Genomic DNA, 23,718 nt, shown 5'->3' with positions numbered 1-23,718 from the left:
AAAATAAGAACTTAAATTATAATTTCATAGCTAGATTCACTTCGCCATCAGCGAAGTATAGAGTAAGTAGAAAAAAACCTCCCTTTCAGACCAAAGGGAAAGAAAGTTTTAAAGTGAGAATATAATTTTCCTCATGGGCATTGTCTACCTTAGAAAAAGTACTACAGAACATGCCTGTGACTATAGACTTGTAGTTCAGGCCACCGAAGATTAGAGATGGGACATGGGCACTCCCTTGACTTGCATCCTCTGGTCTGCTTTAACACAAACCAGGAGGAAAAGAAAGCTAGGCATCAGAAGCAATGGGTGGCAGGCCTATTAATGGCTGATCTGTACAGTGATCTGCCCTCAAGCAGACCCAACAGGCCAGTCCACTGCAGTGGCTTTCAATGTGGTAAGCCTGGGCTTCAGCAGAAGTCAGCTTGTGAAGAGCCCTGGCAGCTCTGCCAAGAGTTGGATCACTGGAAATGGACCTGCCCTGGAGTCGAAGGATGCCCAGGTCAGAGCCACAGATCTTATTGGCTCTAAGCTGAAAAGCCCTTCACTCAGCCCAACTTCCAAAGTGACCACTGCAGCTGAGGGGATGGCCAAGTAGGGTCAGCAACATTGCAGGCAGAACTGTAAATTTCTTGTTAGACATGCCACCTGCCTTTACCTGGCCAGCTCTCCTCCCAGCCCTGCCAAGGAATGAAAGTAAACAGAGTGCCTTCCCCTAGGAGGTTCACACCTCCCTTAGTATATACCCCATGTGAAGAGATAGATAGGTCTGGGCCTCTTATCTTACAAGGCCTAAAGCCCACCAGATTATTATCAAGCCCCTTCTATCAGGTTCTATTTGCCTCTCAATCAGAAAACTTAATTGTAGCTTAGACAGCACCTTTCTTAGCTCCTCTAATAATGACTCTGTCCTTTGTTCTAGACCCTGTCTAGCACACTTGGGCCTCATTCCTTTGTAATCATAACCTCTACTCTACCACCAATGGCTCTACTCTCAACCTGTGTGTACTGATGGTCCTCTTCCCCACTTAATGCTGTATAATTGTTCAAACCTGGTAAATACCACTCTTACGATCATTGGTTACTATCCTCACTCTGTCTTTTATGACCTTGTCTAAATATGATCAGAGTCAGCAAACTTGGAAGGCTTCCATAGCCTTGGCAACTCATGACGACAGCCTAGGGTGGTTACTGGCACCATAAACTAGAGTGTCAATTTGTTGGGTCAACAACAGGAGCCACTGTGCAGTTGCTCCTCATGTGGGATCTCTGTCCTTAATGTGCTGTACATTGTGATTTAATGCTATAACTAGTACTCAAACAGTATGTTTCACTTTGTGTTTCTATGTGGGTGCAAACTGTTGAAATCTTTATACTAAATTGATCTTCTGTATATAAAGAGAATTGAAAATGAATCTTGATGTGAATGGAAGGGGAGAGGGAGCGGGAGAGGGGAGGGTTGTGGGTGGGAGGGAAGTTATGGGAGGGGGAAGCCATTGTAATCCATAAGCTGTACACTGGAAATTTATATTTATTAAATAAATGTTAAAAAAAAAGAAAAAGAAAAAAGAAAAACCTATGGTCAGTATCCTATTGAACGGGGAAAAGTTGGAAGCATTTCCACTGAGATCTGGTACCAGACAGGGATTCCCACTCTCACCACTGCTATTCAATATAGTTCTGGAAGTCTTAGCCAGAGCTATTAAGCAAGAAAAAGAAATTAAAGGGATGCAAATTGGGAAGGAAGAACTCAAACTATCCCTGTTTGCAGACGATATGATTCTTTATTTAGGGGACCCAAAGAACTCTACTAAAAGACTATTGGAACTCATAGAAGAGTTTGGCAAAGTAGCAGGATATAAAATCAATGCACAAAAATCAACAGCCTTTGTATACACAGGCAATGCCACGGCTGAGGAAGAACTTCTAAGTTCAATCCCATTCTCAATAGCTACAAAAGCAATCAGATACCTTGGAATAAACTTAACCAAGGATGTAAAAGATCTCTACGATGAAAATTACAAAACCTTAGGGAAGGAAATAGAAGAGGATATCAAAAAATCGAGGAATCTTTCATGCTCTTGAATTGGAAGAATCAACATCAAGAGAATGTCCATTCTCTCAAAAGCAATTTATACATTCAATGCAATACCAATGAAAATACCAAAGACATTCTTCTCAGATCTGGAAAAAATGATGCAAAATTCATATGGAGACACAGGAGACCTCGAATAGCTAAAGAAATATTGTAGAACAAAAACAAAGCTGGAGGCATCACAATACCAGATTTCAGGACATACTACAGGGCAGTTGTTATCAAAACAGCATGATACTGGTACAGAAACAGATGGATAGACCAATGGAACAGAACAGAAACACAGAAATCAACCCAAACATCTACAGCCAACTCATATTTGATCAAGGATCCAAAACCAATCCCTGGAGTAAGGACAGTCTATTCAATAAATGGTGCTGGGAAAACTGGATTTCCACGTGCAGAATCATGAAGCAAGATCCCTACCTTTCACCTTACACAAAAATTCACTCAACATGGATCAAAAACTTAAATCTATGACCAGACACCACCAAATTATTAGAGAGCATTGGGGAAACCCTGCAAGATATAGGCACAGGTAAAGACTTCTTGGAAAATACCCCAGGAGCACAGGCAGTCAAAGCCAAAATTAACATTTGGAATTGCATCAAATTTAGAAGTTCCTGTACTGCAGAAGAAACATTCAGGAAAGTGAATAGGTAACCCACAGAATGGGAAAAAATATTTGCAAACTATGCAACAGATAAAGGGTTGATAACCATAATCTACAAAGAAATCAAGAAACTCCACAGCATTAAAACAAACAATCCACTGAAGAGATGGGCCAAAGACCTCAACAGACATCTTTTCAATGAGCAAATCCAAATGGCCAACAGACACATGAAAAAATGTTCAAGATCACTAGCAATCAGGGAAATGCAAATCAAAACCACAATGAGGTTTCACCTCACCCCGGTGAGAATGGCCCACATTCAGAAATCAACCAACAATAGATGCTGGAGAGCATGTGGGGAAAAAGGGACACTAACCCACTGTTGGTGGGAATGTAAACTGGTTAAGCCACTATGGAAGTCAGTCTGAAGATTCCTCAGAAACCTGAACATAACCCTACCATACAACCCAGCCATCCACTCCTTGGAATTTACCCAAAAGAAATTAAATTGGCAAACAAAAAAGCCATCTGCACATTAATGTTTATTGCAGCTCAATTCACAATAGCTAAGACCTGGAACCAACCCAAATGCACATCAACAGTAGACTGGATAAAGAAACTATGGGACATGTACTCTATGGAATACTATACAGCAGTCAAAACAATGAAACCCAGTCATTTGCAACAAGATGGAGCAATCTGGAAAGCATCATGCTAAGTGAATTAAGCCAGTCCCAAAGAAACAAATATCATTTGTTTTCCCTGATCGGTGACAACTAACTGAACACCAAAGGGTAACCTGTGGAAGTGTAATGGACACTAAGAGAAATAGTGACTTGATCAGCTATGAGGCTGACTGTTGATGTACAATGCAACACTTTATCCATTTTAGTATTTTTTTTTGTAAACTCTGTAATTAACACACAATTATTCTGAGGTGTCTAAATCTTAACTGAAAAGTAATTTCAGTTAAATATTAGAATGGGAAAAGGAGAGGGAGGAGATATATAATAGGGGGCATGCTCAATTGGATTTGCCCCAAATGATGGAGTTAGAAAAGTGCCAGGGGATTCCAATACAATCCCATCAAGGTGGCATGTACCAATGCCATCTCACCAGCCCAGGTGATCAATTTCAGTTCACAACTGATCACACTGATAGGCCTAAGAGTCAAAGGGATCACACAAGCAAGATTAATGTCTGCTAATACTAACTGATAAAAAAAGGGAGAGAAGGATCCAACATGGGAAGGGGGAGACACAGCAGACTCATAGAATGACAGATGTCCTAAATAGCACTCTGGCCTCAGAATCAGCCCTTAAGGCAATCGGATATGGCTGAAGAACCTATGACAGTATTTTAGGCATGGAAAGCCAAGACACGCTGGGGAAAAAAAAAGATGAAGAAGAAGAAGACCTAAATGAAGGATCTCAGCGAGTGTGATCCCAGTGGAAAGAACGGGGCCATCAAAGTAGGAGGTGCCTTTCTCTGAAGGGAGGAGAGAACTTCCACTTTGACTACGGCCTTGTTGGAATGGGATCAAAGATGGCGAACCCTAAAGGCTTCCATAGCCTCGGCAACTCATGGCTATAGCCTGGGGAGATTACTGATGCCATAAACAAGAGTGTTAAATTGTTAAGACAACATCAGGAGTCACTGTGTACTTACGTCCCATGTGGGATCTGTCCTTAATAGGTTGTCGAAGGTGAAGTAATGATATAGCTAGTACTGAGACAGTATTCTTACACTTTGTGGTTATGTGTGGGTGCAAACTGATGAAATCTTTGCTTAGTATATACTGAAGCGATCTTCTGTATATAAAGATAATTGAAAATGTAAAAAACCCTTGGTGTTAAATTGGAAATTACATAGAAAAATAATCAATCTTTTTTTAAAAAAAAATTATCTTGCAGAATCTCTGTCATTAATGTGATGTACACTGTTATTTAATGCTATAACTAGTACTCCAACAGAATTTTTTTCACTTTGTGTTGCTATGGGAGGGCAAACTGTTGAAATCTATATATATATATACTAAACTGATTTTCTATATATAAAGAGAATTGAAAATGAATCTTGATGGGAATGGAAGGGGAGAGTGGTTGGGAAAGGGGAGGGTTATGGGGGGGTATTTGTGGGGTGAGGGAAGCCTTTGTAATCCATAAGCTGTACTTTGGAAATTTATATTCACTAAATAATAAAAAAAGAAACTCTTTTCAGGGGAGCACCTGATCCCCTAAGACTGAGCGGGGGAGGGCATCTACTCTTTTTCTACATTTACATATAACAGCACTGTACTTTCCTTTCTTTCTTTCTGACCTTGGGACAAGCCACACATTTACACATCTCTAATTAACAAAAACTAAGTTTCAAGGAGCTGACCAAAAAAAGAGCCCAGATAAGAAAGGAATTTGTGACAAGCTCTATTTATTGTGACATACATCAGTGATGACTCACATAAATTAAAACTATTAAATTAATCCAAATGTATTTTGGCTTATATGACACCTTATATTGTTTCAAATTTGTTGGTAAAAACAAACTAAAGATGTTTTCAGAGTCATTAGTATATTTTGCTTGCAAATGGTATACTTGTTTTTCTTAGATACCTTAAAATAATGTATAATTTTGACCTAAGAACAATAGTGCATAAAAGGTGTGATACAATGTTCTTATTTCATTTGTAAGAAGTATAATTTAATTTAGTTTCTTTTTGTTTTTAAAGATTTACTTATTTACTTGAAAGGTAGAGTTACAGAGAGTAAGAGGCAGAGAGAGAGAAGATCTTCCATCTGCTGGTTCACTCCCCAAATCGCTGCAATGGCAAGAGCTGGTTCTATCCAAAGCCAGGAGCCAGGATCTTCTTCTGGTTCTTCCACATGGTCACAGGGTCCAAAGCACTTGGATCATTCTCCACTGCTTTCCCAGGCACATTAGCAGAGAGATGGATCAGAAGTGGAGCAGCTGGGATTCGAAACAATACCCATATGGGGGGTGCTGGCACTGCAGGAGGTAGCTTTACCCTCTATGCCACAGTGCCAGGCTCTAACTTAGTTTCTAGAATTGTTCTTTGGCAAGACATGACTTCAAATTATAACCATGCTTTTTCTTTTTAATATCTTAGTTTCTTAAAAAAATCTACAATTGTTAAAATAAGTTAGTAAACACAAAAGATAAATATTTTCAAATTCGTATACTGTTGGTTTTTTAAAATATGCAAAATTCATTGGGCCTTTTAGTAAATATTTTCATAAACTGTTGATACATGACAAACCATTTTAATTACTTTTAAGTAACTATGTTAAAATACTATATTTTCTGGAGCCAATGCTGTGGCATAGTGGGTAAAACTGCTGTCGGCAATGCCAGCATCCCATATGGGCACCAGTACAAGACCCTGCTGCTCCACTTCCAATCCAGCTCTCTGTTACCAGTTGGGAAAGCAGTAGCAAATGGCTCAAGTGCTTGTGCCCCTGCACCCCTGTGGGAGACCTAGAAGAAGCTCCTGTCTCCTGGCTTTGAATCTGCCCAGCTCCAGATGTTGTGGCCATATGGGGAGTGAACCAGCGGATGAAAGACCTTTCTCTCACTGCCTCTGCCTCTGACTCTCTGTAACTCTGCCTTTCTAATAAATAAATAAATCTTTAAAAATTTATATGTTCTTTGAAATGTTTTATACTTACTTTAGAGGCTTCAAAAGATTATTGCAAAATGTAAATTAAGGAACCAGTAAGCAGAAGGGAGAGAAATGTTTAGGAAGTTCCAGACACAAGGATGTGTCTTAGTAAATAAAGCTATTTCTTTTTTTTTATTAAACTTTTATTTAATGAATATAAATTTCCAAAGTATAGCTCATGGGTTACAATGGCTTCGCCCCTCCCATAGCTTCCCTCCCGCCCGCAACCCTCCCCCCTCCCGCTCCCTCTCCCCTTCCATTCATGTAAAGATTCATTTTCAATTCTCTTTGTATACAGAATAAGGGAAAAACAAGCAATATTTGACTTTGAGTGAAACAGCTGATGTCCTGCAAGGAGACAGAGGAACAATATAGAACAAATAACTGAAAGGAATGTTATAGGATATTATAGGTTTGTGGTAAATCTTGCATGAGATTAGAAGAAAATTATATACATGGATTTCCAAAACTTGGGCATTGTTATGTACACTGATATAGGGCAAGGATTTGTTCCTCTACATCAAAACAATAAAGGTTCTAAAAATATATAGATAGATATAGTAGTAAATGTCTGCAAAGTGTCTTGATCTTTAATTTTGAAATCTTTTTCTAAATATATTTTCTCCTCTTAATAGTTTCTGTTTAATTAATTATTTCCTCTGTCAATTTTCTAGGTATCTTCTGTAAGCTACTTTATGCTCCTTAGTTTGACACTGTCATGGCCTGACATGACAAAATACTTATATAAAAAGCCACTTGACTCTAATGATGGCTTTTTTTCATGTATTTAATTGTTCAGTGTAATCAGACGATTTCCTCTGCTTTTGTTTGTAACAGATATTCTTCTTCTAAAGATATTTGAGTTCTTTTATAATACTGTTAGGTGGAAAGATAGAAATATAGAAGGGACCTAAGGAAAACAAGGCACCTGCAGAAAGGAATGGAGCAGCCTGAGGGATAGCTTTGAAGCAGCCCACACCCCAGTAACTTATAGGTGGTCCCAGTCTTCACTCCCCTCCCAAGGAAAGCAGTGAGAATAATCGTCCTTGCCAGTGTAAAGAGGACTACCCAGTTTCACACTGGATAATAAAACCTTGGGAGGAATTTCACCAGTTTTGTACCCAAGAAGCCCTTTGTTCAGAAGAGACTGGAGGAATGGGAGGAGAAACTGTGGGGAAAAAGTAGATTCCACACCCTTATAAATCCAAGTCTGAATGTATACCTGGCACTCTGGGATTCATGTGTTCTGACACATGCACTACCTCATTAAACCTTGCTGCATTGTGTGCCACTACTCCATCCCATGTCTTAAACTCTTTTCTTATAGGAAGACAAGAACCTCTTTTAAGCCATGTCTTCTAAAAATACTGAGTCCAAACCACTACAATGTAAAGGGAGAGCACAGCCTTTCATCTGTCTCCTTTAGCCCAAGGTATCCTTGTCTATCCTTTATCAAAAGGAATTCACAGAATTGATGGAGTGCTACCATTGACAAAACACAGTTGTAATCACTGGACCTTCTTCCAGGTCTCCTATGCAGGTGCAGGGGCACAAGCACTTGGGCCATCTTCTACTGCTTTACCAGGCCATAGCAGAGAGCTGGATCAGAAGTGGAGAAGCTTGGACTGGAACCAGTACCCATATGGGATTCCGGCACTGCAAGTGGTAGTTTTACCTGCTACACCACAGTACCAGCCTCACAGTTTTGTATTCTTTCCTGAAATCATTGTCAGTAATATTTATGAAGACACTAAGAAATGTTCTTGAATACAGGTTTCCAACAGTTGGAACTGATCATCCATGTGGGATGCTGGTGCTGCAATTGGAGGTTTAACCTATTATGGCACAACACCCACTCCTAGTAATGGTCTTAAAGATATACAACAAATAAAGAGATATTTATTGAAGAAAATCCAAGATTTGAAGAGCATAGAGAGTTAGTTGTATTTGAATCCACCTAATAACCACCACCCCCAGTTCTCATTTAGTGGAAGTGTGAACTCAGGGCTCCCTCTCCTACCAGCTTCTAGGCAAAAGGAAGACATCCTTCTTACTCCTGTGCCTAGTTCCCTGTTGCCAAGATTAGGTTTTGGGTGAGTTCAGCTAGAGGTGAAGCACAGACCATACTTGACTGATGGAGGCTGTATATTAAGCAAAAGAACACTTTGATCTCAGCTTCCATCACATATAACATCCCCAATCAGGAAATCTGTATAATCAGAGCACATTTGTTGTTGCTTTGGATTGGAGGAATGAGGATAGACACTAGGTAGCAAAAGGGTGCTCAATTATTTTTCAATTTCATTTATTTGAGTGCAGAGATGGAGAATATTCCCATCTGCTGGTTCAGTAATCAAATGTTCACCATAGGTGAGGCTGAGATAAGTCAAAACTGGGAGCTTGTTTGCAGGACATTGAAGCACAGCAGGTTAACCCACAGATGGTGATGCCCACATGTCATATTAGAGTGCTGTATCATATGGGAAGTGTGGGTAGAATTCCTGACTCCTAGTTGTAATATAGCCCACCATGGGAAGTGAACCAGAAGAGGGAAGGTCTCTCTCTGTTTTTACTGTTTTCTAATTAATTCATTAAAGACTTCAAGGGAGGTGCTGGTACTGTTGCATAGCGAGTAAAGCCACTGCCTGCAGTGCTGGTGTCCCATATGGGTGATGGTTCGAGTCCCAGCTGTTCCACTTTGAATCCAGCTCCCTGCTAATGTGCCTAGGAAAGCAGCAGCAGATGGCCCAAGTCTTTCAGTCCCTGCATCCATGTGGCAGACCTGGAAGAAGCTCCTGGCTCCTGGCTTTGGATCAGCCCAGCTCCAGCTATTGCGGCCATTTGGGAAGTGAACCAGCGGATGGAAGACTTCTCTCTGCCTCTGCCTCTGCCTTTCTGTAATTCTGCCTTTCAAATAAATAAATAAATATTTTAAAAAACACACAACTTCTCAGGAGTAAGGAGCTTAGAACTCAATCCAGGTCTCCAATATGGCTCAAAGGGTCAAAACTACTTAAGCTATTGCTCACTGGGCGATGTACTCACAGGGTGCCCATTAGTAGGAAGCTGGAATTAAATCAGGTGTGGAACTGGTACTCAAACCCAGTCATTCTGGAATGTGGATGTAACCAGGTAGCATCTTAACCACTTGGTCAAATGCCTATCCCTGTGTATTTTGGGGGTGATAAAATATTCTAAAAGTAATGGTGGTGATTGCTATACATAACTGGAAGCTGGTGGCTTGTATGTACATCCTTAATGGATGAATTTCATGGTAAGTGAAATATATTCATACCTCAGTTCTGCTGCTTAAGAATATGATATTGGCCAGTGCCACAGCTCACTAGGCTAATCCTTCGCCTGCTGCACTGGCACTCTGGTTTCTAGTACCGGTTGGGGTGCTGGTTTTGTCCATATTGCTCTGCTTCCAGTCCAGCTCTCTTCTGTGGCCTGGGAAGGCAGTGGAGGATGCCCCAAGTGCTTGGGCCCTGCCCCCGCATGGGAGACCAGGAGGAAGCACCTGGCTTCTGTCTTCGGATCAGCACAGCTCCAGCCATAGTGGCCTTTTAGGGGGTGAACCAACGGAAGGAAGACCTTTCTCTCGGTGTCTCTCTCTCAGTCTAACTGCCTGTCAAAAAAAAAAAAAAAGAATGTGATATGATATTGACAAAGTTTTAACCAGGTGTATTGAATTATCAATTTTTTTTTAATTTTTATTTTTTGACAGGCAGAGTGGACAGTGAGAGAGACAGAGAGAAAGGTCTTCCTTTGCTGTTGGTTCACCCTCCAATGGCCGCTATGGCCAGCACGCTGCAGCCGGCACACCGCCAGGTGCTTCTCCTGGTCTCCCATGGGTGCAGGGCCCAAGCACTTGGGCCATCCTCCACTGCACTCCCAGGCCACAGCAGAGGGCTGGCCTGGAAGAGGGGCAACCGGAACAGAATCCAGTGCCCCGACCAGGACTAGAACCCAGTGTGCCGGTGCCGCAAGGCGGAGTATTAGCCTAGTGAGCCACTGCGCCGGCCCTGAATTATCAAAATTTTAAGTAACATTTTTAATGCATTTCAAATTCAAATTCATGTAAAATGTGACTTCCCCTATGTAAGCTGTACTGCACATTTATTTGTAGATATGGATATAAATGCGTGAGAAAGTGATGGCAGCATAGAAACTGGATGAAATACAATGATTGATTTGGGGCAGGGGATGGTGGAGAAAGGTGATATTAGTCTTATCTTGTATGTCTTTTTTGAAAATATATTCATGAATTAAATTAATGGATAACCAAGCATGGTCAGACACCACAGGTATACGCCTAAATATTTTTATTAGTGATGTGTCAGAAAGGACTTATTCCAGCTTTTATTCCTTATGGTATTCTCAATTAGTCAATCCTACTGTTGGGTCATCATTTTCCTTATCATCACATGAGGGACTATTAATTCTTCTGCATTTGGTACAAATCAGAGAACTCCTGTCACTGAGTTAGTGCCCAAAATCATGAGCTCTACTCATTACATAGAGGGTACAGGTAAGACAAAGAGGAAGTGAGTGCCTGAGGTCAACTACCTATAAATGGATATGATCTTTCCAGTTTTTCTCTTATTAGAACTCCTCATAGAATCCACATCTCCAATCATAGTATGAACAACTCCTGCTGGCAGAGGTGTGTGACTACCACCATTCTGGAGCAGTAATTACTAGAAAAGGACTAATCAACGAGCTACTTCATGGAACAAACTAGTTTGTTTTAAAAAGTTTTAAAAGATTTATTTGTTAATTTGAAATGCAGAGTTACAGAGAAAGAGTGGGGGAAAGAGAGATCTTCCATCTGTTGAGACAGGCCAAAGCTAGGAGTCTGGAACTCCATCCAGATCTCCCATGTGAATGGCAGAGGCCCAAGAACTTGGGCTATCTTTCACTGCTTTCTCAGGTGCATTAGCAGGGTGTTGGAGTGGGAGCATCTGGGACTCAGACTTGTGACCATATGGTATGCCATTGTTGCAGAGTGGCTTAGCCTGGTGCACCAAAATGCTGGCCCTCAAGCTAATTCTTTGATTCCTGAAAATTCATTTTCTATTTCAAGGAATACAACTTTGAGACCTATATATTCAGGTGCAATTGCCACTCTGATCCGAAATGGAGAGATCTAGGCTTAACATTTTGAGGCAGGTTTCTTAATTTGCAGAAGACAATCACTGAAGGACAAAGGCAGGATCAGAGAACAGGGAAAACCATATCTTATGCATAGAAACAACAAGGGGTTAATTGTTGTTTCAGAGTGAGTATGCCTTCACATCCCTGTTCAAACCCACACCAACTCTGGCTATAGAATACAGGCTTATCTCTATTGGAAGGAGATCAGCAATAGGGGTGGGAGTGCCTTGAAACCCTTGCACTGATCTCCTTGCCTAATTGGTGGCAAAAATCACAAATGGAGGGAAAAGTTCAGGTTCAGCTGTTAGACAATGAAAATGTATTAGGTAGTCAGATAGATGGTGTATGGGTTGGACAGAGAGGCCTTATGATTTCCTAGGTTCCAGGAAATGGCAGATCTGTGATTGTGCAGTGATTTTGAGGTGTATCCACCTTAAGGCTCACTATCTTATTCCAGTATATGCACTAGGATAGTTTTCTCAACTGAGAAATATGATTCATTGATAGGTAATGAATTATTGTAGTACTTTAGAGAAAGCCTCTTTTTTCAAGGGTGAAATATGTATTGCCACAGAATATTAGTTTGTTGCTTAAGTATCTTAATGTAGAGTCATGGTGACTTTCCTCCTGCTTTAAGTATCTGTAATAAATATATATATATTCTTTTTTAAAAAGACTTATTTATTTATTTGAAAGTCAAAGCTACACAGAGAGAGAAAGAGAGGTCTTCCATTCACTGGTTCACTTCCCAATTGGCTGCAATGGCCAGAGCTGCGCTCATCTGGAAGGAGCCAGGAGCTTATTCCGGGTCTCCCACATGGGTGCAAGGGCCCAAGGACCTGGGACATCCTCCACTGCTTTCCCAGGCCACAGCAGAGAGCTGGATTGGAAGTGGAGCAGCTGGGCTGCGAACTGGTACCCATATGGGATACCCACACTGTAGGCACTGGCTTTACCTGCTACGCCACAGTGCCAGCCCCTAGATGTGTGTTCTATACCTACAAAACAGTTAACAGAAAAATAGAAATAAAGTAGTGACAAATATCATTAAACAGCAATGTTCAAATTTCTCCATTCCTAGCACATTTCTTTCAAATGTGAATTTGTCAGGCTAAGAATTGATCATGAGAATTCCACTTGGATAGAGACCAATCTCAATGCATTACATGTATTCTCCAGGCAGTAGGGCTGAATAGTGGGCAAATAGACATACCACTCTTCTTGTTCTTAGTGGAGGGGTGCAGAGGCTTATGAGAAAGGTAGTCTCATCATCTTGTGACATCATTAGTACAGAACCATCGGAAGGCCTTTCCATTTCCTTCTGAGCATGTGCCATCCTTCTCAGCCCTGCCCTGTTCTTCCAAGATTTTCTAGGCCCTGTGTTTCTCTCAATGCTGCTCCACAAGCTGTAAATGAATTCTGCTTCCCTGAAGGTTGGGGATAAGGTAGAGGCCTCACAGGCCCACAGGGAGCCCTAGAAAGTGAGACACATGTTCTCAGTAGTGGGTGCTGTACCAGAAAGCCAGTGTGTTCTTTCACATGTGCAGATGTGGTTCCAGAATCTCCACAGATGGGATAGACAATCCAAGATGACAATGGAGAAAGGGGAGCCTACAGATTGTGTGAGGAGCAGGGAGGCCTGTGGTATAAGTTCACTTCTAGCTCAGCCACAGAGGAATCCTTTTAGTGGCCTGGATGACATTATTTTATCCATTGTAGTACTAAGATATTAACAATACCAGTGAAATACCCCCAAATTCACAGAGAACTCACTGTGAAGTGTGTGCAGGCTGCCTTACTATTAGACAGTAGTAGGTTTTGTGGTGCCTTCTCAGGTAATGAAGTTTCTGGCCCATTGCTGCACTGTGTATCCTGCCCATGCTCTTGTTTACACAAAATCTACTTTCCAAGGACAATGGATTCTGTGAGAATAGTTAGGAAACTGAATGCTGATCCCATTTAGTTTATTTTTTAAAATTTTTTTAAAGATTTATTTAATTTTATTTGAAAGTCAGAGTTACACAGAGAGAGGAGAGGCAGAGGTCTTCCATCTGATGGCTCACTCCCCAACTGGCTGCAACAGCCGGCACTGTGCTGATCTGAAGCCAGGAGCCAGGAGCTTCCCCTGGGTATCCCATGCGGGTACAGGGGCCCAAGGACTTGGGCCATCTTCTACTGCTTTCCCAGACCATAGCAGAGAACTGGATCAGAAGTGGAGCAGCCAGGATTAGGACCGGCACACATATGGGATACTGGCACTTTAGGCCAGGGTGTTAACCCTCTGTGCCACAGCGCTGGCCCTGATCCTGTTTAGTAGAACAAAGTAGCTAATGGTGTGTGAAGCAGTGGGTTCCATGAATAGGGATTTCACCTGAAGGAACATCCCTCTGGCCCAAATGTTCTCAATAGTTCTTCACAGCAGAGGCAAGGAAATCCTAGAAGGGTGAAGTTCATAGCTTTGCATGGCCCAAGCTATTAATTATTCACTCTAATGCCAAGAGTGATTTAAGATTTAAGTGATGATACCTCACCTAATCCATAAGCTATCAAAGATAGTGTGATGTTGGAAAGTTTGTATAAGCTTTTAGAAGAGATATGTGAGTGGGTTGAGGACAGGCAAGGATCTAGGAAGCGGTACTTAGAAAGTTATTGAAGGTATGGCCATCACTGGAGGGATAACCTGCCTTTTTTGAGAATCTGTGTTGCTCTCTACCACTTCATTTTACCTCCATTATTTCCAGAATTGGAGCTCTCTGAAACCTAGTTTGTCAACACAGTTGGTGACTGCAAATGTGCTGATGCCTCCTAAATCCTGATAGCTCTGGTATCACAGGAAGATTGCCACAATCTTTTTACCTGACAAGGAAGATGGAATGGTCCAGGGCTGTGGTGTAGCAGGTAAAATGCTGGCATCCCATATGAGTGCTTTTTTGAGACCCAGCTGCTCCACTTTCAGTCTAACTCCCTGCTAACAACTGCTTTAATTGCTTGGAAAAGCAGTAAAAGAAGGCCTAGTGCTTAGGCCCCTGCACCCACATAGAAAACCTGGAGGAAGCTGCTGGCTACTGGCTTCGGTCTAGCCCAGCCCCAGCCATGTGACCATTTGGAAAGTGAACCAGCAGATGGAAGACCTCTCTGTCTCTCTCTTTCACTGCTTCTCTGTCTCAGTAACTCTTACTTTAAAATAAATAAATAAATAAATAAATAAATATTTAAAAACAAGAAGAACAAAAGATTTTAAAGGGTTTTTTATTGCAATTTTAAATGCTTTTCAATAAGTAATAGTTTTTATTCAAATTTTTGGTGCTTTGGTGTAGAGATGGGCTGGGGAAAAGTGAGTGGTGGGGGAATAACTCAGTGCATACCTGTAGGCCTCTTTCCATTGTGACTGATAGTGGTTATTGCCAGTGTCACACACCAATCTGGGGCTTTAGAATTCAATCTCAGTTTCCAGATCATGTCTCATTTTTATTACCCATCAGAATTTGTCTCAGGGTTACTTGGTTCTTCTCTGTACTCAAGTGAGAACTTGCTTTTCTTTTTTAATGTAACTTCATTACTGATACCCACATATTTGGAGTGTTGAAAAGGTTGGTTGTTTCTCATACTCTGAACCTTTGTCTCTCTGGTTGAATGTAATAGTACATTTATTGGTTCAGTGATTGTGTGATGTCAAATTGTTTCTTGTTAAGAAGAAACTTTGCTTTTGTAAATTATTCCTTTTTTTTGAAGCAGAATTTGTCAAAGGGGTCACTTTTGTCCACTCTTTTTATACTTTTTTCCAGAGTGACTCATCTCAACTTTTAATATAATATCAATTTTTTTCTGTTTTCCCACCATTAATTTGAACATAGGGAGGTTTTTACAAAACAAGGCTGCAAAAGATCTTAGAGATTGTTTAAAAGCAGAATAAGACACAGAGTTGTGACCTTGTGACCTTTCGGATCCATCAATTTAGTGTTAACTGGATAGAGTATAATCATTGGTCTAGATGGAGTTTTTTTTTTTCCACTTATAAAATATACTTTTACCTAAACACTGAGTCAGAAAGAGGAAACAATTTCTTTGCCCCAACTTTGCTCATTTTTACACTGGCACTATTATAATTTTCAGTGGCATGTTAAATAGGACCATTTCATTTACTTTGAGTTAGAAATTACTGTATAATTCTTGGTTCATGATTCTAGTAACATCCAGCATAAATGTAGCAAATTACCTATAGCAGAAAGGAGATCATAATGGTGTTGAATGTAATTTTGTAGTAGGGAATGGCCTTTTAAATCAGAGAGAACATTTGAATCCTCTTCAGGGATTTGTGTAGATACTTGTGTGTGTGCATGTGTGTGTGTAACAGATAAGTGTATACACAACATACACTCTTCTGATGTTGTATATACATATGCACATTACATACATTTTAATTTATTGACAAAGAAAACTTAACCAAATTAAGATTTGGAGAAGTGGCATATTCTTATTTTAAAAGAGCATGTTTGAAGCCATCAGTTGGTGTCTAAAATTAGCTGTAGCACATGGATGTTGTCCATATTGAGCTATTTGCTGTTTGAATTATAGAAGTCTACAGTATTTGTGTTATTGTAGTTTTTGTAAAAAGACTCAGAAAAAAAATCAGGGTGGTGGAAAAACTAGATCTGTGTATTGTTTTGGCATGCATTTATTCCATATTTTCTAAGCAATGGTTTAAACTCGGTCTTTTAAGTTTATTTACTTTAAGGAGTATTATCATATCACTTTTCAAAATATCTTAACTTTTACACAACATATATATATATTTTTTTTGTTTCTGTTTTTAATTTTTTTGATTTGATAGATCAATTGCTTCACAAAAATCCACTTAAAGACAACAATCCAAGAAACATATCGTTACAGTATTCACATTTTAAAGATTGTCAGTTTCAAAGACCGAACAGAACTGAAGCAAAGGAAGACTGCTGACGTAACCGTCCCTAAGGCCCGGGAGGGGGCGGGGCTTCACGGCGCGGCGGAGGCCTGCCGGGTCCCCTGGGGTCTGTCACACAGAAGGGAGCCTGGAAGCCTCGGAGGTCAGGGCCCTGGGCCTTCCGGGCTGACACCTGTCCGTCCCTCACCGTGCAGTCACGTGGAAAGCCGAGTCAGCCCTGGCTGGCACCTGCTGGAGCCACGTGCCGACTCCGGGCCTTCCTAAGGAAAGACCTCGACAAGGACACAGCTGGGCTGGAGGGGACAGCGGCCACAGGGTCCCCCACTGTGCTGGTCGCCGCGCGACAGCCGTGTGCTCGGCGCGCTGTCGGCAGCCAGGGCGGAACTGCCTGAAAGCACTGTGGTTATGTGCGGCGAGGAGAAGGAGCCCAGGCCGCGGCACAGGGCCTCCTCCTGAGCCCGCCCTGCCCTGGTCTCACCGTGGACACAGGGCCTCCTCCTGAGCCCCGCCCTGCCCTGGTCTCACCGTGGACACAGGGCCTCCTCCTGAGCCCGCCCTGCCCTGGTCTCACCGTGGACACAGGGCCTCCTCCTGAGCCCCGCCCTGCCCTGGTCTCACCGTGGACACAGGGCCTCCTCCTGAGCCCCGCCCTGCCCTGGTCTCATCGTGGACCTCAGAGGGCTGTCGTCAGCAGAGAACTCGGCAGCCCACACGCGAGGGCCTGCTCAGCGGGGGCCACCATCTGTGACTGCGCCAAGACACGTGTGGAGGGACAGATGGAGAAGCAAGAAGTCCCAGAAAGTCCAAGAAAGATGTGTGGGATAAAGTTAAAGTGATCTTTCCGGTTTGTGTAGACCTGACGTAAAATGTTAAAACCTATTTATAAATAACAAACCCAATGGCCGCCTAAGAAATGCGTTTTCAACATGACTGTGTGACCATAATCAACAATTTCTTCCCACGAGAGAGACTGGATTATTACACCAAGCCCCAGGGACTGGATAAAGAGCCAAAGCTGCCCCTGAAGTTGGCAGGCCCGCTGCATAAGGTCATCACCACCACGAACCTTCACCCTGTCAAGATCGTGATGCTGGTGAATGAGAACCCCCTGCTGGCGGAAGAAGAGGCCCTGAAAATGTGCTACAGAGTGATGGACCTGATCTGTGAGAAGGGCATGAAGCAGAGAGACATGAACGAAGTGTTAGCCATGAAAATGCACTACCTCAGCTGCATCTTTCAGAAATGCATGAACTTCCTAAAAGATGGAGAGAACAAACTGGACACCTTGATCAAGAGCTTGCTAAGGGGCCGCGCTGCTGATGGCTTCCCAGTGTATCAAGAGAAAGTCGTGAGAGAGAGCATCAGGAAGTTCCCGTACTGCGAAGCCACGCTCCTGCAGCAGCTGGTGCGGAGCATCGCCCCTGTGGAAATTGGCTCCCATCCCACTGCATTCTCCATCCTCACCCAAGCCATCACCGGGCAGGTGGGTTTTGTGGATGTTGAATTTTGCACCACCTGTGGAGAAAAAGGAGCAAGTAAACGGTGTTCAGTGTGCAAAATGGTAATCTACTGTGATCAAACCTGCCAGAAGACACACTGGTTTGCACATAAGAAAATCTGTAAGACTCTGAAGGACGTCTACGAGAAGCAACAATCGGAAGCTGCCAAAGAGAAGAGTCGAGAGGAGATCAATGGCAAACTTGACGTCAATTCCAATTGTGTGGATGAAGAGCAGCCAGAAGCCGCAGCGGGAGTCCCCCAGGAGGATCCCAGTCTGAAGGACTGTGTGGACGGGGAGAAAGAGCCTCGCCCGAGTGAGGCTGGGGTGGAAGGCGGACGGGATGCCCCCGCAGATCCACAGGCGTCTGAGGAGTGAAACGCACCGCAGGTGTCTGCATGGATGGCCTGCACCCTGGCTGGCAGCCCGGAAACTCTTGTGACTGTGTCCTCGATGCCCATGACACCTGCATGGCCCCAGGCAGGACTCCACATTGCGTAGAATAGAGGCTTTCTCTGGTAGCCTGTTGGCCTCATCCTCACGTCCGCTTCGTGGCTGTTCTACGATACAACAGATATTCCCTATGGAAAACATTTGCTTTCAAAACCCAGAGAAACCATGTCTAGGCCCTTTTGGAGGCTGGCTCCCCAGCTGTGGCTGTCAAAGGAAAATAAATCCCCTGTAAGATGAAAATGTCACCTTCAGGGAACAAAGGGACCAGCAGAGTGGACGTGGGGGAGAGGAGGTTTTCAGGAAACGCAGAGGCACTAAGCCTGAGATGGAACATTGGAAAACTGTAACTTACATGTGGATCAAGGTCACATAAAGAGCGCTCACAGGAGCAAGGTTCTACTTTGTAAGACACAGCGAGATAGTGCAGAGCTGGAGGCGTCAATGCCACAGCCAAGCTAATTTTAGTTTCCATGGAAATTATCCTGGGCAGTCTAACTTGAGGCGGCTCCTAGCATCGGGGCCTTCAGAAATGTCAGATGCTTCAGAAAGAAAGAAGGCCTCACCAGGATGTCTCAGCATGTGCTTAAAAAAAAAATTGTTCCTGAACCTTCTGATTAACTAATGCACTAAACAGTATGTACACAATTAATGTAAAAGCAATTCCTGTGCCATACTCTGCCCAACTCTGTCTTCCTTGCAAGCTTTTCAGGGGGATCCTCCCGTCCAGAGACTGACTGACAGCTCATTTAGAAAAGATGCCACCAGCCAGCGCCGCGGCTCACTAGGCTAATCCTCCGCCTTGCGGCGCCGGCACACTGGGTTCTAGTCCCGGTCGGGGTGCCGGATTCTATCCCGGTTGCCCCTCTTCCAGGCCAGCTCTCTGCTGTGGCCAGGGAGTGCAGTGGAGGATGGCCCAAGTCCTTGGCCCCTGCACCCCATGGGAGACCAGGAAGAAGCACCTGGCTCCTGCCATCAGATCAGCGCGGTGCGCCGGCCGCAGCGTGCCAGCCACGGCGGCCATTGGAGGGTGAACCAACGGCAAAAGGAAGACCTTTCTCTCTCTCTCTCTCTCTCTCTCTCTCTCTCACTGTCCACTCTGCCTGTCAAAAATAAATTAATTAATTAATTAAAAAAAAAAAAGATGCCACCATGCACGTGTAGCCGACCTGGTGTCTGAGCAGAGTTAGAATGTGACGTCTGAAGATAGTGCTGTGTCTCCGAGGCTGCTTTCGTGCTCATTTTAAAATAAATTGTGCCTACTGATAAAAAAAAAAAAAAAAAAAAAAAAAAAAAAAAAGCTATTCATGCCTAAATGTTTTACTTTGAGATTGGAATGACTTTCATAGCAGTAAGTATCACACATTCTTTAAGACAAAATATTACAATTATAATCAGTTATTTGTAGCAATGCTTCTGCTTTTGCTGTTGGAAGTTGCAGAGCTCACAGTTTGGAGACGCAGTGTCTGCTTGCCCTGCAGGCTTCTCTTTTTGGCCAAACCTGTGGGATTTGCTTCAGTTGAAAAAGTAGCACTTATGAGTCTATGTGTTCAGTTTCATAGAAAGTTTTAAAAGTCTCCATGATATCAGGCAGCAGCATTTATAGATTGTTTCTCTCTTGTTCCCATTAAGCACATTATTTTCTACCAAGCCGTACAGGTTTTAATTACACATTTAAAGATAATCCAGTTTTAGGTTTAAGCTCCAGAAAAGCAAGGGGCTTATGTCTGCTGTGAGAGAGCATGTGACTTTAACTGTCTTCCATGCATATTAAAAACACCCTACCATTGTAGTGGCCAGGTCCCGAGAACAGCAAGAGATCCAGCAAATCCGGCTCCAGCAGGGCACTTGACTTTGTACCTCTCATCAAGTTATAGCTGCAGAACCTATGTTTCATGTGCAAGGGAAGTTTGGTTCCATAACTTGCACTTGTGGAGGTAGAAACAAATTCTAAACATGACAAAGAGCTATTAATCACATTATTTTGGATGTGTTTGATCTTTAAATCCCAAGCCCAGTCTCAGAGATGGGAACTGAGTTGGAAGTAAGTGACCTGCCGGAGCTTTAACTGTAACTGAGTTAGCGGGGCCGGTGCTGTCATGGAGCAAGTTAACACGGTGCCTGCAGTGCCCGCATCCCATGTGGACTGGGTTGGAGTCCCGGCAGTTCCACTTCTGGTCCAGCTCGCTGCTAGTGTGCTTGAGAAAGCAATGGAGGATGGTTCAACTGCTTGGGCCCCTGCAGTCATATGGAAGACCCGGATGAAGCTCCTGGCTCCTGGCTTCCCATTGACCCACCTTTGGCTGCTGGGCACTGGAATCTGGAGGAGCTCCCTTTCCACCTGCCGAACACGCAGGGAGTGGAAAACACCTAGCACACCTGCAGTCTGGGAAAGAGGCAAGAAGAGGGGCTGGGGCACCGACTCCTCCCGCATCCAGGGCGTCCCCTACAGGACCGCCAGCCACGCGAGGGCAGAATGCGCGTGGGCTGGCCGCCAGGGACCCCAAGTTTTCCGCCTACCGGCCCCACAGCACCTGGTAGCCCGCGCCCCCTGCGCCTTGCAGAGCCAGGTGTGTGGCCTCTGCAGCGCTGCTCTGACCGCCTGCGCGGGAGTCCCCGACGCTGCCAGCGCACAAGGCCCGGGAGGGGACAAGGCACCGGGGACCCCGAGCTCCGTGCTGGTGCCCAGGATGGAGCTACGCTCTCCCGAGTAAAGCGCGGGCTGCATGGAGCCGAGGGACGCGCTTTGTTCACTGCCGGGGTGCGGACATGGGGTAAGGGATAGAGATCATTGGTGCCTCAGGCTCCCGGCGAAGACCTGCAGGGCAAGGGGCTCGGGCTGCTCCTCAGCTCCTCAGCTCCTTAGTGGGGAGGAGTGGCTGGACCCTGAGGCCCCTGCTGCGATGGAGCGCACTCAGCGGAGGTTCAGCCATCCCGAGACCTGGCCCTTGTCACGCTCAGGGACAAGGAAGGGGGATCAGCGACCCTGGATGTACTTCCTGCATAACTGAGCAGGCAGATTCTGGGTTCCCAGGTGTGGGCGGGAGCGGAGGTTCTGTGTCCATCAGAGACCTAAGGCTTCCAGGCCTTCTTTGCAGGTCCTCCGGCCGCTTTGGGAAGCAAGGGCTGGTGACTCCACAGCCAGGGCAGCACCGTGACTGCGGGGCTCCCAGCTTCCAGGGCCACTCAGGCATAATGAGGCATCACTGACCCTGAGTTTAAGGGAGCAGCTCTGGAGACATCAACCCTCTGGTTGGTGAGCCACAGACCGGCAATGCAAAGCGAACCCCGCAAACGGCCTGAAGAAGGTCATTGTCACTGCAGTCTGTAGGAGGCGCTTCAGAGAGCCACAGCACAGGCACTGTGACCTTGAACTTGCTGGAACAACTCAACCAGAGCTAGCAGGATCCCCACAGGGCCACCACCTGACAGGCCAGAAGAGCTTAGAGGACACCAGTCCAAAGCCACTGTTTAGGAGAGAGAGAGAGAGAGAGAGAGAGAGAGAGAGAGAGAGTTAGACGGCAGCAGGTTCTTGCTTCTGGTTGAATGGCAAGAGATGACTGACAAATCTCTTGGGAACGATGGAGATGGGAAACCATTATTTTGCAAACATCATTAGTAATGATTATGTCAAACAAGATGCATCAATGTGTAAATCTGGGAGGGAACTTGGCATATACGTGCATGTTAACATGATAAACCACTACAGACTGCTCATTCATTGCAAGGGAGAAAAACATAGCCATCATGCTAGAGAAATCAGATGATCAACATTAATATTCCCAGGGGAGGACAAAGATTTCCCTGGCGCCTCCAGTGGGCCACCCCGAGGAAAACACTCCTTGATGAGCTTGAGTGAGAAGACATGCACTGAATCACACAGAATCAAACAACATCCAACTGTAAAGATGGCAGGGGAGCTGTATTCTCGAAGAATGTGTATGTGCTAGCAGGCTATGTGGGGCCAGCGCTGTGGCACAGCGGGTTAAAGCCCTGGCCTGAAGTGCTGGCATCCCATAGAGGCACCAGTTCTAAGTCCCGGCTGCTCCTCTTCTGATCCAGATCTCTGCTATGGCCTGGGAAATCAGTAGAAGATGGCCCAAGTCCTTGGGCCCCTGCACCCACGTGGGAGACCTGGAAGAAGCTCCTGGCTTCACATTGGCCCAGCTCCAGTCGTTGCAGCCAACTGGGGAGTGAACCAGTGGATGGAAGATATCTCTCTCTGTCTCTACCTCTCTCTGTAGCTCTTTCAAAAAAATAAAATAAATCCTAAAAAGAGAGAGAGAGAGAGAGAGAGAGAGAGAGAGAGAGAGAAAGGCTGTGTATAGTTCCTGATTACAGAAGACTGGAAACAGACAACTAAGGCAGGAGAACTTGGGAACATGAGAAGACATCAGTAGGCCAAGGACAAAATATTAATATGGATCATAGATTAAAATACTCTACCAGTGTAGACTTAGGAAACTGATGACCGCACTGTGACTATGTAAGAGAATGTCACTCTTCCTAGGAAGTTCACACTGAAGTGTTGAGGGATAGTACAATTACACACATGTAATTTATCCTCAGATGGTATACATGTGTGTGTATGTGTGTGCGAGAGAGAGAGAGGGAGAGAGAAAGGGAGAGAGAGAGAGAGAGAGAAAGAAAGAGAGAGAGAGAGAGAGAGAGGGTGGGAGGGGTACTAGGTTATACCTAAACAGGAGTAAAGTTAGATAATATTAATTTACTGTGTATTTCTCTAAAAAGAACTAGAAGATAGGTTTTTTTTTATGATTTCACAGTAAAGAAACGTTAAATGCTTGAAAGGATAAATAGATTTACCCAGATTGGACTTTATACATTATATATATCTAGCAAAATATAGTACCCCACAAATATGTACAATTGGTATACATCTGTTAAATTAAAAAAAGAAAAAAAAAGAAAGCCAATAACAGAGTTAATGGGGTAAAATGTTAATAATAATTGACAAATCACAGTGAAGGTAATTGCAGATATTCTCTGTGCTATTTTAATTTCCCCAATTTTAGAGTTGTTTTCAAAAAAATTATAAACTCCCTAAATGAGGGGGTATCCAAAAGTTCATGGGAAATGCATTTTTTTTTACAGGCAGAGTGGATAGTGAGAGAGAGAGAGACAGAGAGAGAGAGAGAGAGAGAGAGAGAGAAAGGTCTTCCTTTTTGCCGTTGGTTCACCCTCCAATGGCCACTGCAGCAGGCACATCTCGCTGATCTAAAGCCAGGAGCCAGGTGCTTCTCCTAGTCTCCCATGCAGGTACAGGGCCCAAGCACTTGGGCCATACTCCACT

General features: G+C 43.8%; 1 protein-coding gene across 1 annotated transcript; it reads left to right on the top strand.

Moving 5' to 3' along the window:
* Window positions 1–17,372: 17,372 nt before the first annotated feature.
* LOC133755167 (ankyrin repeat and MYND domain-containing protein 2-like) lies at window positions 17,373–19,008 on the top strand. The gene has a single exon (XM_062185411.1). It carries the CDS (start codon window positions 17,373–17,375, stop codon window positions 18,333–18,335), a length of 963 nt encoding a protein of 320 aa, XP_062041395.1. The 3' UTR covers window positions 18,336–19,008.
* The last annotated feature ends 4,710 nt before the right edge of the window (window positions 19,009–23,718 follow it).

The sequence above is a fragment of the Lepus europaeus genome, unplaced genomic scaffold (assembly GCF_033115175.1).
Source record: "Lepus europaeus isolate LE1 unplaced genomic scaffold, mLepTim1.pri SCAFFOLD_3_1, whole genome shotgun sequence".
Lineage (NCBI taxonomy): Eukaryota > Metazoa > Chordata > Mammalia > Lagomorpha > Leporidae > Lepus > Lepus europaeus.
Note: the sequence above shows the minus strand (reverse complement) of the source record. Positions and strands in the feature narration are given on the sequence as shown.